The 15,017-nt window shown below is 44.9% G+C and overlaps 1 protein-coding gene across 3 annotated transcripts in view; it reads right to left on the reverse strand.

Annotated features, from left to right (window-relative positions):
• GOLM2 (golgi membrane protein 2) overlaps positions 1 to 15,017 on the reverse strand; it is a 44,183-nt gene that overhangs the window by 12,792 nt on the left and 16,374 nt on the right. For all 3 annotated transcript variants that reach the window (XM_073568994.1, XM_073568993.1, XM_073568995.1), the window contains exons 2-8: positions 12,146 to 12,200; positions 9,988 to 10,090; positions 9,814 to 9,898; positions 7,295 to 7,430; positions 6,543 to 6,623; positions 6,360 to 6,455; positions 4,988 to 5,122 (exon numbers count right to left, since the gene is read on the reverse strand). In XM_073568994.1, coding sequence (XP_073425095.1) covers positions 4,988 to 5,122; positions 6,360 to 6,455; positions 6,543 to 6,623; positions 7,295 to 7,430; positions 9,814 to 9,898; positions 9,988 to 10,090; positions 12,146 to 12,200 — 691 coding nt within the window. The remainder of the gene's footprint in view (positions 1 to 4,987; positions 5,123 to 6,359; positions 6,456 to 6,542; positions 6,624 to 7,294; positions 7,431 to 9,813; positions 9,899 to 9,987; positions 10,091 to 12,145; positions 12,201 to 15,017) is intronic.

A 15,017-nucleotide genomic window follows, 5' to 3' on the forward strand; every position in this document is an offset into this window, starting at 1 on the left:
TCAGCCTAATGATGTCCCAGCGATCCCATCATGTCGGACCGTTGGTGGGATCGTTGGGACATCGTTATGTGTAACGGGGGCTTTACACTGTAGTTTTATAGTTTTTACTTCTGAAGGTAGGCTTAAAGGGTTTTTCCCATTAACAAAGTATATTTGAATCAAAACATCCTGAATTAATAATTTCCACAATTGGAGGTGCTTAAATAAAATGTTCCTGTGCTGAGATAACCTTATGAATGTGCCCCTGCTGTGTGCTGATGTGGTCTGATCATATCACAGCTCCTGGGTAGAAATGGGCGAACCCGAAGAGCAAAGTTCTGCGTCCATACTGAACATCTACTGTTTGGGAACGAACACCGAACACGGACTTCACCAGGAAGTCCGTGTTACTGTTCGGGTTTGGCTGCCCAAACACCGGGTGTTTGTCGCGTTGTCATGTGCATGGCAGCATGGCAAACACCGCTTCTGATCGGCGGTGAAATCATCCCTGCTGGTCAAAAGACAGCGGGAGCACGCAGCTGTGATCGGAGGTATAAGGGTGTGTGCACACGCTGCGGATTCTGTCGCGGATCCGCAGCGGATTTGGCCCTGCGGATCCGCAGCAGTTTCTGCTGCGTTGTACAGTATCTTTATACCCTATGAAAAAAAAAAAAAAACCCCGCTGTGCAGACGCTGCGGAATTTTCCGCGCGGATTTGCTGCGGTTTCAAAACCGCAGAAAGAATGGACATGTCAATACTTTCTGCGGATTCCGCTGCGGTTTGCCATCTCCTCCATTGTGGAAATGAAAAACCGCAGGGCAAAACCGCAGGCTAATCCGCAAATAAACCGCAGGTCTTTTGACCTTTTTGCAAAATCCGCGCGGATCAATCCGCAGCATAATCCGCAGCGTGTGCACGTACCGTTAAGCTTACCTCCAGTCACTGGTGTAAGCGGATGGGAATACTGATCCTATCATCTGACACTTGCTGTTGCTAATAACAGTGAGAGCAGGAGCGGCGGGTGGGAGTATTCATTAGCCGCTCCTGCGCTGTAAATAAATAAAAAAAAAAAAAAAAAGGTGTGGGTTCCCCCGTATTTTTGCTAACCAGCCGGCAAAACTCACAGCTGCAACCCTCAGCTGTCAGCAAGGCTGGTTATCAAGAATAGAGGGGTCCCCAAGCAGTTTTTTGTTTTGTTTTTTTTAATTATTTAAATAATTAAAAAACCGGCGTGGGGTTCACGCCCATTTTTGGCAACCAACTTTGCTAAAGCAGACAGCTGGGTGCTGGCATTCTCAGGCAGGTAAGGGGCCATGAATATTGGGCCCCCCCAGGCTAAAAATAAATAAAGACACAACTAGAATAAAGTCCTTTATTTGAAATAAGACTAAATACAGTTTTCCATTTTTATTTAAGTGCCTAATTTCAGCTAAGTAAAATAATAAAACAACAATATACCATACCTGTCCGTTGTTCTGTCCCACGCCGTAATCCACGTCTAGGAGATAAACAGTTTTCAACCTGGACGATGCCAAGATGCATCCGTCCAGGCTGAGAACCACTGGTGACTGAACTGCTGCGAGCGCAGCCTCAGAGACCGGTGGTGGTGGCATCAAGATTATGTCCAGTCACTAAGGCTCTGTTCCCAGCCGGGTTGAACTGCCGTGCCCTTGGTGACATCTCCACTAGCACCGTGAGTTTTTCAAGTGCTTCGGTGGAATTAGGGGTTTAAATAAAAATGGAAAAGTGTTTTTAGTCTTATTTCTAATAAAGGACTTTATTCTGTCTGTGTCTTTATTTACCATACAACTATAGGACTAGTAATGGATAGGTGTGCTACAGACACCTTTCCATTACTAATCCGTGGGCTTGATGTCACCTGACAAAATAAAGGCGATATCAACCCCACTTGCCACCGCTACAGGCCAAATGGGAAGAGCTGGTCAAAGCTCCAGAATTGGCGTATCTAATAGACGTGCCTTTTTTGGGCAGCTGTGGGCTGCTATTTTTAGGCTGGGGGGACCCTAATATCCATGGCCCTTTACCAACCTGTGAATACCAGCCCCCAGCTGTCTGCTTTAGCAAGGTTGGTTGTCAAAAACAGGGGGGATCCCATGCTGTTTTTTTTTTTTTAAATTTAAATAAAAAGCGCGGGGACCCCTCTATTCTTGATAGCTAGCCTTGTTAAAGCTGACAGCTGAGGGTTGCAGCCACCAGCTGTGAGATTTGCCTGGCCGGTTAGCAAAAATACAGGGGAAGCCACGCTGTTTTTTTATTATTTATTTACAGAGCAGGAGTCAGCTAATGAATACTCCCACCCGCCGCTCCTGCTCTCACTGTAATTAGCGGCAGCAGGTGTCGGATGATGGGATCAGTAGTCCCATCAGCTGACACCAGTGACCGGAGGTAAAGTTTATACCTCCAATCACAGCTGAGCGCTCTCACTGTCTTTAAACAGCGTGGGAACCGCTGCTCTTTGACTGGCGAGGAGGATTTCCCCGCTGATCAGAAGCAGTGTTTGCCGTGCTGTCATGCACATAACAGCGCAGAAAACACTGGATGTTCGGGCCCCCCATTCAAGTGAATGGGGTTCGGGTTCAGGTCCGGGTACTGTTCTTGTACCCGAACTTTTTGTAACTGTTCGGCTGAACCCGCCAGACCCAAACATCCAGGTGTCCGCCCATCTCCACTCCTGAGCAGAGGAAGAAACAAAAAAAAAAAAAAAAGTATGCAGACATTACAGCACAGAATCTCAAATGCTGCATTCTGTGAGGTAAAACATTTCACTGTCTGTTTGTAAGCAATGTTTTACCTCACAGAAAGAATCATCTGTGATCCCATGCTGTAATGTCAGTATACTCTTTCCCCCCTGATCAGAAGCTCTGGTATGATCAGACCATGTTCCTGTTCGGTCAGACACAGCAGGGACACATAAGATCATCTCAGCACAGGAACATTTTTTTTTTTTTTTTTTTTTACACACATTCAATTCAGGAGATTATTATTCCAAGATCTATTGATTAAAATCAACTTTGTTCATGGGAAAACCCCTGCACGTCAATCGAGTTCACTCTATAATCAAATGTGTTGATCCAGAGCAAGAAAAAAAAAATAAAAAAAAAAAAAAAAAAATCATGAGGCAGTCACTAATCGCTCCATATTATGGAAAAAACTCCTTCCTGACTCCACATACAGCAATCAGACTAGTTCTCTGTGCCAACGTCCCATCATAGAGTTTGGTGCTCAGAACTTGGAATATTCTATTCCTCAAAAAAAGCATCCAGGCCCTCCATGGACTACTGAATCCACCATAACATCATGTGGTAGAGCTGACTATTCACACTAAGGATAGCCAGCTATACATTGCTTTTGTTTGTGTTTTTTCTCAGTTTCCTAGTTAAGGGAGTTGTGGTTTTTGGAAACATTGAGGAATATGCCTGAGTGGTATAACATTACACCAACACTACCGTGAAGGCCTCCATTCCTATTGTAGACACGACCATTATGACTGATCCTATTTACATCAGGGCTTTCTTACAGTGGGTATGTTCTGCAGCTTACACAATTCCAGCCGGCAACAACATGGGAACCCACTTGGAGACAAGCCCTGAACCCGACGTGGATAACAGCAATTCATTGTGCATCTGAATTTAGAAACCTCCAGAGAATATAAGTTTATGGCTACACATGTATGATAAATACACGACCATAATAAATGGGTGGGTGGGGTCGTCAAGGAAAGCGGCATTTTACTCCATACAGGGAGGGCCTGCACTAGTGAACAAGCCCAAATCTACATTAAGTGGACTTACAGTTGTGGCCAAAAGTATTGACACCCCTGCAATTCTGTCAGATAATACTCAGTTTCTTCCTGAAATGAAATGCAAACACAAATTCTGTTCTGTTGCTCGTAACTAGTTATTATGAGTGCAAGTGCCCGTGTATGCACCGGATATCGCGGGTGCTCGAGTGAGATGTTCGAGTCCCTGCGGCTGCATGTTTCGCTGCCTTTAACATGTGGGGATTACCTGACGAGCAATCCTCACATGTTTTGTGGATGTCTAACAGCAGCGAAACATGCAGCAGCGGGGACTTGAACATGTCACGAGCTCTCGCGATACTCGGTGCATACCGGAGCACCATAGGCAAACTCGAGTAACCAGCACTGCTCATCACTACTCATAAATAATACATGTGAATATTAGACATGTATAAAGTTAGATAAGAAATGATTTATTCTTTATAATATTAGTTTCGGGGAAAACTAGGTGTCAACCAATTTAGTGTCTCTTACTGTTGGCAACCACATTGCACATCACTAAGCCATTAATAAAATGGATAGAAACGGAGTAGAATTTTTAACAAATCTTCAAAGGATAAAACGTGTGTAGATAAAATTTTGCACCAAAGAAATGGAAAGATGTTTGATCGGCCTTGTAATGGGTCAGGACGGTGGCTCAGTGGATAGCACCGCAGTCTTGCAGCGCTGGGGTCCTGGGCTCAAATCCCACCAAGGACAACATCTGCAAGGAGTTTGTATGTTCTCCCCGTGTTTGCGTGGGTTTCCTCCCACATTCCAAAGACATACTGATAGGGAATGTAGATTGTGAGCCCCAATGGGGACAGTGATAATGTCTGTAAAGCGCTGTGGAATTAATGGCGCTATATAAATGAGTAAAATAAATAAATATCTGTATAAATATTTGTTGCAATACCAGCACAGACCACAGGATGGCAGCACATCCCTCTGGCACCACTTGTGAGGTCTCTTACTGCCAGACGGAGCCGATATTCTACATTACTACTATAGAGATGTGCTTGCCGAGGGTGACAACGCTGAAGAATAACAATTAAAAACACTATGAATAGTAAACATTATAATGACACTCATCGCAATTACATTTTTTTTTTTTTCAAACTTAAACACTATTGCTGTTCTTTCTGTTATAAATGGATGGACTGGAGTGATCACATGAGGATTTCCTAAGGAATTCATGATATACTCACTCTGCTTAATATTGGGGAATATCATGGACTTCGGCTCTTTGGGGATTGGCTTCGGAGGCTGCTGACCAAAGTGCACAGCGTGGTCTTCGATGGGGGACGCAGAATCCTTATTGGCACCAGGAGGAAGATACTTGGCTATGGCAGAAATGAAAACACCAATTAGGGTGGTTTTACACTTATCGGATTTTTGCGGGACGATTTTGCGACTCCAATAGCTTTTTATGGGGCCGCAAAATCGGCACGCAAAAATTCAATGGTGCGCCGTGGGCTGTATAAACGGCCGTGAAAAAATATCGAGCTTGCTCAATATTTTTCATGGCGTACGGACACGGCGCCCATTTAAATCAATGGGGCCGCAAAAACAAACCGGAAGGGCGGCGCGCCGTCACTTCCGGTTTTGCGGAACTCCAATTTTCTTCTCCAATACTATTTCCACAGTATTGGGGGGGGGGGGGGGGGGAAACGATTCGCAAACATTTTTTTGCGGCCCGTTATTGCGGTACAACACAAAAAAATGCGGCGATACAGCCCGCAATAACGGACCGAAAAAAATGCAGTAAGTGTAAAACCACCCGTACAAGCATGCCCTTTGTACCCCCAGAGGTGGTGTGCCATAGGAAACCTGCAGTGATTTTACAAGGAGCTGACAGTTCTCTGGACTTGATATTTTAATAAATACTTAGTTACAATTCTGCATCAACTTGCTTTAGATTTCCATGTACGTTTACTCCTTTATTCCTCCTGGAAATGTAGAGAGAAAATTAAAGGGAATCTGTCACCCCATTTTCGGCCTATAAGCTGTGGCCACCGCCATCAGGGGCTTGTCTCAAAGCATGCTGTAGATAAGCCCCTAATGGTGGGGGGGGCAGCTCATAGGCCAAAAATGGGGTGACAGATTCCCTTTAACAACTAGTTGTTACAATATCCCCTTACAAGAATAATTACACCAAGCTGTCAATGTATTTTTACGTTTTCAGGAGGAATAACGGGGGACTGGCACAATAATAACAGGTAGATGAGAGGATCCAGACTATTTCATGGGAAATATACATTTCTACTAAAGCAGACTTGTCAGACGAGCGGACAGGTTTTCCAGCAGTTCTGCAATAAGAATACAGAGCTGAGAGACATTACCAGATATTCATCAGCCTTCAGGAATTACTCATCTTCGTCCACACAAAGCCTAAAATCTGAAATACACTACGCCGTCACCCCAATTATCCCAGTATTTATACAGACGCCATTTAATTTTCCCAAAGAATGGAAATTGCAGAATCACATGCAGATATAGGTACGACCATGTAATGTATGAACGACTATGGGTTTTTTGTCAGCCCAGTTCACAGGTATCATGGCCCGGGCAAATCCCTACCTTGGTCTTTTGCATTAGCGTCCGGTTGCAATGAGGGTTGTTTGTCAGACTCCCCAATTTGATTTGCCAGCGCACCAAGCTCTACCTTCTTCTCTACTACATAAGGGACATGAATGAATAAGTGACTGCACAGAGGAGAACAGATGGAAACATCAACCCCCATTATGTTCTCCTCAGACTCACCGGTGGGAACTGCGTCTGGTTTCGCTGGCTCACTGTCTTCTATTTCTGGCATTCCTGCATCCCCTCCTGTTTTGGCAGCATCTAAGATATAACATTCATAGTCTGAATTATACAGGTTTTTGCTACCTTATTAGATAATTTCTTAAATGGGATGTCCAGGTTTGGGATGAAAGAGTGACTGCAGACTTCCGAGTCCTCACAGCGTGTGCAATGCACGCTGTCAGGATTCTCCGATGCCGACAGTGAGAGCAAAAGGTCATGTGAACAGCATACATGCACTGACTAGATGTTCTCAGTCTCACTTCATTCACTTGTACTGGGCGAGGCTGAACACGTATGGTCAGAATGTAGAAGGAAGTTTGCCTGCGATCGTCGTGGCCACCAGAGGATCCTGACAGCATGGAGTGTGCACGCTGCGAGGATTCAGAAGTCTGCACCCTTACTATTCACAGAGTGAACCCCCAATGACTCTCCCCCACTGCGGAGGTCAGCCATGCAGATGTCCCTGCATGCTGGGTGGCACAGATGCCACGCGAGTACCGTGGCCATGTCTTTTTCGCGTTCACAGACCAGACATAATAGACTCGGTGGACATACATTTTACAATTACATATCAGGAGCCCAGAAATTCTACGTAGAACTGTGGAGAAAGTATAAACGTGGCCGCCAAAGCAATGAATGACTCCTGCCGACATGGAGATGTGATAAACCCTCATAGACAAGCAAATCAGGAACTAGGCGGGTTATTTTACCTCTGTCAAAGTGTAGGCGGTTACTAGAAGGGTCCTCCATACGATCTTCTTTGGCTACGATGGCTATTGTGTGCGCCTTGTTCTCAGCCGGGGCATCACCTGCTGCCACCTTGTCGGATGGCTTCTCTGCCTCCTCCTACAGGGAAGGACACAAGGTTTAGTCTACACCACGGGGCTGACCTATGATCGGTTCATGGTCGCAAGTTTCCAGAAAATATTCAATCTAATCTCCAAGTGAAAATGATCCTACAATGAAAATAAATGGGGAGAACACTTTTTTTTATCTAGCAGTTAATAATTTATAAGACCATTTACAGTTTCCTATGTGAAAGAAATGCAATGTATCTGTATAAATACAAATGTTGTGACCAATTTTTTATTTTTTACTGGCACACCCAAAGACTTCAATGGGTGAGTCTCATCCCACAAATGGAAGAAACCCGTCCATGCTGCAATTTCTTTTTTCACACACAGATTTGGGTCCGTGATAAAAATTGCTCATCTGCCCTGCAAAATTGAACAACACTGGTCCAGGTTTCTTCACGGGCAGCACTTGGACCGAAAATATGGTCGTGTGAATCTGCCCTTACAGAAGGGAGCACCACGTTTTATGACATAGTAACATAGTAACATAGTTATTAAGGTTGAAGGGAGACTTTAAGTCCATCTAGTTCAACCCATATCCTATCCTAACTTGCCCTAACATGTTGATCCAGAGGAAGGCAAAAAAAAACCCATGTGGCAACAGTAAGCTTCACATTGGGGAAAAAAATTCCTTCCCGACTCCACATACGGCAATCAGACTTGCTCCCTGGATCAACGCAATATTAAGGAGACTAGTGTATATACCCTGTAATATTATACTTTCCAAGAAAGGCATCCAGTCCCTTCTTAAATTTTAGTAGGGAATCACTCATTACAACATCATATGGCAGAGAGTTCCATAGTCTCACTGCTCTTACAGTAAAGAATCCGCGTCTGTGATTATGCTTAAACCTTCTTTCCTCCAGACGTAGAGTATGACATCCATGTGAAGTAATCGATAAAAAGAATAGGGGTGATCTTCATTGGAAAACTTTCTTAAAGAGAAGTCCACTACTTTTACATTGATGACCTATGCTAAGGATAGGTCATCAATGTCTGATCGACCTGGGTTTGCCACCCGGCACCCCCTGACGATCAGCTATTTTCAGTGTCGGTGGCTGCCGGTCAGAAGTACTTACTTGCTGACCTGATCCGTCCGTCTACTTGTAGCGGCCGCGGCAGGGTACTACACACCCGCCTCCTATTGATTTGAATAGGAGGCGGATGTGTAGCACGTCCCGGCCATTACAAGTAGACTGAGCAGTTCGGTAAGCGAGTACTTCCAACCGGCAGCTGCTGACACCGAGAATAGCTCATCGGCAGGGGTGCCGGGTGTCGGACCCCGGACGATCAGCCTTTGATAACCTATCCCAAGGATAGGTCATTAATGTCATAGTAGTGGATAACCTCTTTACTAATAGCTGCAGTGGAAAACATTTAGCTACTAATAATATTTCAACCACTAAAAGAATTCTCTAACATTTTATCCAAATTTAGTGTATGTACAGACGTCTTTTTTTCAAGCAAAACGTGCCTGAAATCCACCCTGAAAAAGCGCTGCGAAACTGCTGCAAAATTGAACATAATGCAAAGCAATGTAAAAATGATATGACTGTACACAGGTTCAGCCTTTTTTTTTTTTTTTTTTTTTTTTGCTTTTCACACCTTCAGGGTTCAGAAACATGAAGCACCTAAAGGGACTGTCAGCACAGAATGACTGATCACACCAAGCACAGGCGCTCCGTGCTCCACGGCGGGGCCGAGCATTTATATACACCTTCCTACCTGCTTGTTTTCCATCCATCTCCACCCTGCCTCTGATTTACAGCTCTGGTTTCATAGAGCCCTAGAGGGGTGGAAATAGATGGAAACCAAACAGGTGGGGAGATGTATATAAAGGATTGGCCCTGCAGTGAGGCACCGAGCGCCTGTACTTGGTTTGAACAGTCATTTTGTCCTTTTAAAAGACGTTACACGTTCATCCTAGGCTAGTTATAGTTTAAGCACAGAGGAAAAAAAGGTGCCGGCGGCGGGGCAGTCTCAGAAAAAAGGCTGCCGGCTTGTTCCTGACGCAGCATCACATAGGAAAACCTGATCAGGTTATAGAGGTCGTGTGCACAAACCCAAAGTTGAATTTCTTATCATAAAATGACCTATTGTTGAAATCAGGGTTGAAAAAAAAAAATTGCAATGGTTTTATGACCATATCTTTTGCACTCAAGTGTCTAAATAGCCTGTGAAGAGGTGACTGAACATGTGGGAGCGGGGTCTGCCAGGATATCGCCTATTGTGATTGTGGATCCTGTGTCATCAGCTGTATATACAGGGGTTACTTGTCATTGTGGACCTGAGTGAAATAAAAGGTCATGCTCAGATGACCCCTTCGGTAATAGGAATACATTGGTGTACATGTAGTTATATCGCCATCCGCCCACCTTGTCTGTGTCCGTCTGCTGGAGTCTCTGGACACGCTCTTCGTGTTCGCGCTTCTGATCCGCCAGCTGCTTTGCGCACTGTTGACTAATATGAACATCAGACAAGTGAGTGGATCATAATGCCCGGGGGTCACCAGCTAACTACTACCGCTGCAGGAAACGCTTTATGCCAACCTCTCTTCCTTCAGCGCCTTCTGCAGCAGGGTGTTATTGTTCTTGTACTCGTGCAGCTGATCCTCCCGTCGTAGAAATTCTTGACGAAACTCATGCAACTGCTCTGTAAAAGCAGGAACACATTACAGCGGGGCACGGTAGATCAAGACAATATTCCTATTACAGCAGTTAGCTAGACGGGTCACTAATATCTTATAGGGATCCTGACTAGTGATGAGCGAGCATACTCGTTGCTCGGGTGTCCTCCGAGAATTTTGGTGTGCTTGGAGATTTAGTTTTCGTCATCTCAGCTGCATGATTTGCGGCTGCTAGACAGCCTGAATATATGTGAGGAATGCCTGTTTGTTAGGGAATCCCCAAATGTATTCAGCCTGTCTAGCAGCCACAAATCATGCAGCTACTTCGACAAAAACTAAATCTCCGAGCACACCAAATACTCAGAGACCACCCGAGCATGCTCAGGAAAACCCGAGCAACAAGTATACTCGCTCATCACTAATCCTGACCTAACATCTGATCCATGCTGCCCGATCCACAGGCCCTGGCTTTATGATCTCAGCCAGGTATGGCCGACTGAAATGGTGCAGCGTTTCGGAGAACATACTTTGAGAGCCACACGTGAGGCTAGTCAGACAAGTCAACTTCTCCCTGCCTGTTCCCCTGGAGTGACAGGTCTCTCCCTATACACACTCGGGGAGACACCTGTCACTCACACTCAGGGGAGGTAGTCGGGGACCCATCTGTCCGACTGGTCTCCTGTGCCTGATACATGCTGCCTGTGGGACAAGTAACCATTGTCAAGTTCCCTTTAATTCTGGAAAATTCCTTTAAAGTGTTTTGAAAACTCAATAGGGAATATCAGGAGAAGAGCATTTGCCATCTCTTAATAAATTGTGGCGGTTCTGTGTGGCATACATCATACATTAATCACCTGTAATACTGCCCCATGCGGTTTCTCCGGAGATACATGGTGTTTGCCCACGCAAAGTGAAGAATTCAAAACTGCGAAGTAGTGAGTCAAGAGGCCGAAAAGGGTGAAACCACATTGGAAAGTGGCGTTTTCTACACTGATACAGGTAAAATAATAGTGGGAATTACTCCAGAGATGATTAATACAACATAACTTTGAACTTGGTGGGGTAGGCCTCCTTGAGTCGGAAACCATTATAGTTCAGTTTATAGGCACCGAGCTACAGCAAGCCATAGGAATATGCTAAGGATCGGACATGTTGAGTGGTGGGTGTCTGACGGCTGCCTATTCCCAGCCGTAAACACGTACAGCCCATCCGAGCGCGCACATTTATGAGCTGCCAGACATGCGCTTGATTGACCAATATCTTTCTTAATTATTTGGCCAACCTTCTACCCCTCCATATGTCCGTTTTTATGATGCTAGCAGCGGCTCAACTGTAGACAGGCTTGCCTTTTTAGAACAGGTTTTGTGTTCTTGGACAAACAATATCAACCCAAGTGGTAATGGGCTACAAAGTGTGCGTCTCGCTCTGGACTACCTGTCCATTCATTTCAATGGCCGCCATGCAAATTGTCTCTGCAGAAATACGACAAACTCTAGCGCCATCTATTGGATGTAGCAATCTTAAATGGCAATACTGACCCTTTAACGAGCCTTGCCACGCGACATGGGTAAGACTTTGAGGGTTGCTACATCTAGTAGGTAGCACTAGAGTTCTAGTCATATCCCTCTCTAAAGGCATATGTATTTTCCCAGAGGAGCATGCATGGCCTACAAGTCTCCTTACACAATGACCATCATGTAATGCTTCACTTTCTCCTGTGGGGGAGCTGTTGGGTGATGGAGCCCATGTTGCTCGGATCTGTGCAGATTACAGCAGATACCAGGTAGGATATGTTGCCCATTTTCGAAAGGTAAAAATAAAAATACTTGAATTAGTGACAAAATGTACAATTGGTGGAGAAAGGTTGAACTTGATGGTCCTAGGTCTTTTTTCATCCTATATAACTATGTAATATGTCCTAAAAGTCCCTGTCTGACACCTACTGAACCTTTCCACGCGATTCTGATACTAAGAAGGTGGTGAACATTCGATGATGGCAGCAAAAGAAAAATCAGGCATAGTGAAAGAGTGTCAGTCCTGTAAACCCACACTAGACTGTCAGACATTCAAATATCTCTTACCCTTCAGACGAGAGATGTCTGCCATCTGGAGCGACACGTTGGTCAGCAGCTTCTCCTAGAAAACAGACAGATAATGTTTACACAATGCGGCGGGTGCTGCGCCGTGATTAATCGTCTGCTGGTGGATTCTCCGCGCTCGCACACGACGGCTGCAGATCACAAATTAATTCTCTTGTTAAATGTGCGGCAACATGGGAACACACAAAGGCTGATTCCCGACAATGGCGTACATCCAGTTGCGGCACATTAAGCACGGCACACGGCCAAGACTGCGCAGATTACGGCTATAAACAAAGAAACCGTGCTCAGTCAGTAGCTTAATGTTATCTGCTCTGGAAACTGACTAAGGAAGGGTTATTGCTAAAAAAAAATAAATAAATAAATAAATAAATGTAGACGATCACAGAGAGCGACCCCCTGCGATCCAGAGATTGGGAACCTGCAGCCCGTCTTGAATGGAGCGGAGGAGGCGCACATACACAATCACTTCTCCATTCACCTTTTTTTTATATTCCTACCACGTCCTGCCTCATTTATATGTTATCTACACGCATGTGTGTATCTATACAGAGATACACCCACACACATAGATCTTAACTCAAATGGTCTTGAGCAATACAGGATCAAAGAGCCAATGGCTTTGTAAGAAGGTAAACGGCGCAGGTTATGTCTATTGTTGGTCCGCTCACGTGCGGTAAAGGTCTGTATGGTAACGTGCGGGGACCTTCATGGTCTAATTTTAGCTGCTTCATCTCAAACACAAAGAAACCTTGAAAATAAAGACACACCTTTCCACATTACTATTGAAAAGTGCAGTATTCCCATGTGGTGCGCCCTACAGAGAGCCAAAGAGGAAAGCACAGTCTGGCTCTTCTGCCTTGCTGAATGGGGCAGATTTATCAATACCAATCCTTTTGGGTAATTACACCTGCCGATGCGTGGCATTAAAAGACCGCCAATCACAATATATACGCCAGCCAGCGGTCGCTACAGAACCTGTTTACACAGGCCGATGTACTAGACTGTTCTCGGCAGCACAGGTCCTATTTACAGAAGACACCGCGTGGCCAAGAACGATGATCTTTTAGCCAAACCAAAATATCATTTCACGTGACGAATTCATTTTGCTCATTTATCAAGTGATTGGCAGCCTGTTTATAATGCCCGATCCTGATAATCGTGCAGTACATATGCACCTTAAGACAGTGATAAGCTGGGTTTACACCACCCGACAATGCAGCACTCAGTGCCCGCCGATCGGCTTCTTGTTTGCCGACTGTCAGTCTGATTGCACACAGAACGATCAGTAATAGATCATGATTTGAGCATAGGCCGTCTTTGTTCTCGACAGCACATTGTCCTGATCACACAAGATCACTATATAGCATACTATTACATAACATGCTGATGGGCAAGGTATGTAACATACAAATGTATCTATAGCCATCATCCCAGTGCAAATACAAGACTATAGGATAATGCTAAACCAATGAACTTCTGAAAGTCTCCGGGTCAGAACACCATGGATTGTAGGTTCTTGGGGCGTCAGTATATTACTGCCAATTGGTACTGATTTTTAATAGTCATGGGAATGAAAGCTTGAAGGGACTATACAGGACTTTGACATAAGAATGGTTGATGCCCTATACCACTGAATGTAGGCAAAGTCTGTAGTCAAAGAAGTGAGGGTAGCACTCACCGTCCCATTAAAAGTCCCTTTTATTCAAAATGCATAAAACATCAGAGGCCGGAGAGTCCCACGTGGAGCTCAATGGACCACGGCCGTTTCGTGCGGTATGGGCTTCGCGTCCTGAAGGAGAAAGGAAATTACGAGGTCCATCTACCGGCATCGGTGCAGGCCCTCCACCTTCCTGACGTCACCTCTGTGTAGTAGAGACAGAGACCCTCCCGCTTATCAATTAGCCATACAACGAACAGGTAAAAAATGAGCATCTCAACAATCAGAAATAACAAGCGACACAATGTAGCACAAGGACTACAGAAATAGACACATCTTTTCACTAAAACCTGTTGTCCCCTGCGCTCGTGTGCGCATGATCCATCTCGCTTCTCTTCTGAGAAATACCTTGTGAAGATCCCTTCCCTGGGCAGGTAGTATTACTCATTCCAATCCCGCAAAGGGTAAAGTTTCCAGATTACAAAAATATAACACACCGTATAGCACGTACGGCATGAAATAAAATCACATACGTGATACAGCCCCTATTTTGATGGACCAGTGTTTTGAGGTGAAAAGGGGAATTTGTGTGTTCCCTGCGAGATTTTTCTTGGCAAGATGGTTTTTCCTTGGTCTCTATAGACGTGGAGAGCCTATATACCAGAATTCCACAGGGGGAGGCGGGGGTTGATGTGGTTAGGGCGGTGTTGGTTGGCACATAAAAAAAACAGATTTTGTGAATTTCATGAGGGCATTGACTTCATCTTGAAGCATAAAGCTTTTAAATTCCTGGATACATGGCACCTGCAGCGGGTGGGTACTGCGATGGGGACCGCAGTAGCGTTCACCTTCGCCAATCTGTTTTTGGCTGTATTCGAGGAAAGGTACATATACACCTTAAATAATCCTTTCTTGAAACATATCAGACTTTACATTACGTACGGGGATGACATCTTCATGGTGTGGGATGGATCACAGGATGCATTCCGGGACTTTGTGGCACACCTGAATCATCAAACACCATGAACATGAAGTTCACTTCCAAGTTTGATGACACATGCTTCGAATTTCTGGATGTGAATTTACTGGTAGAAGAAGGGGTGTATCGTAAGCCCTCTTCTACAAATTCCTTGTTGCATTATGATAGCGCCCACCCTCATTACACAAAGAAATCTTTACCCTATAGCCAGTTCC

This window comes from Dendrobates tinctorius, unplaced genomic scaffold (assembly GCF_039654945.1).
Source record: "Dendrobates tinctorius isolate UK_male_01 unplaced genomic scaffold, ASM3965494v1 ptg000022l, whole genome shotgun sequence".
Classification (NCBI taxonomy): Eukaryota; Metazoa; Chordata; class Amphibia; order Anura; family Dendrobatidae; genus Dendrobates; species Dendrobates tinctorius.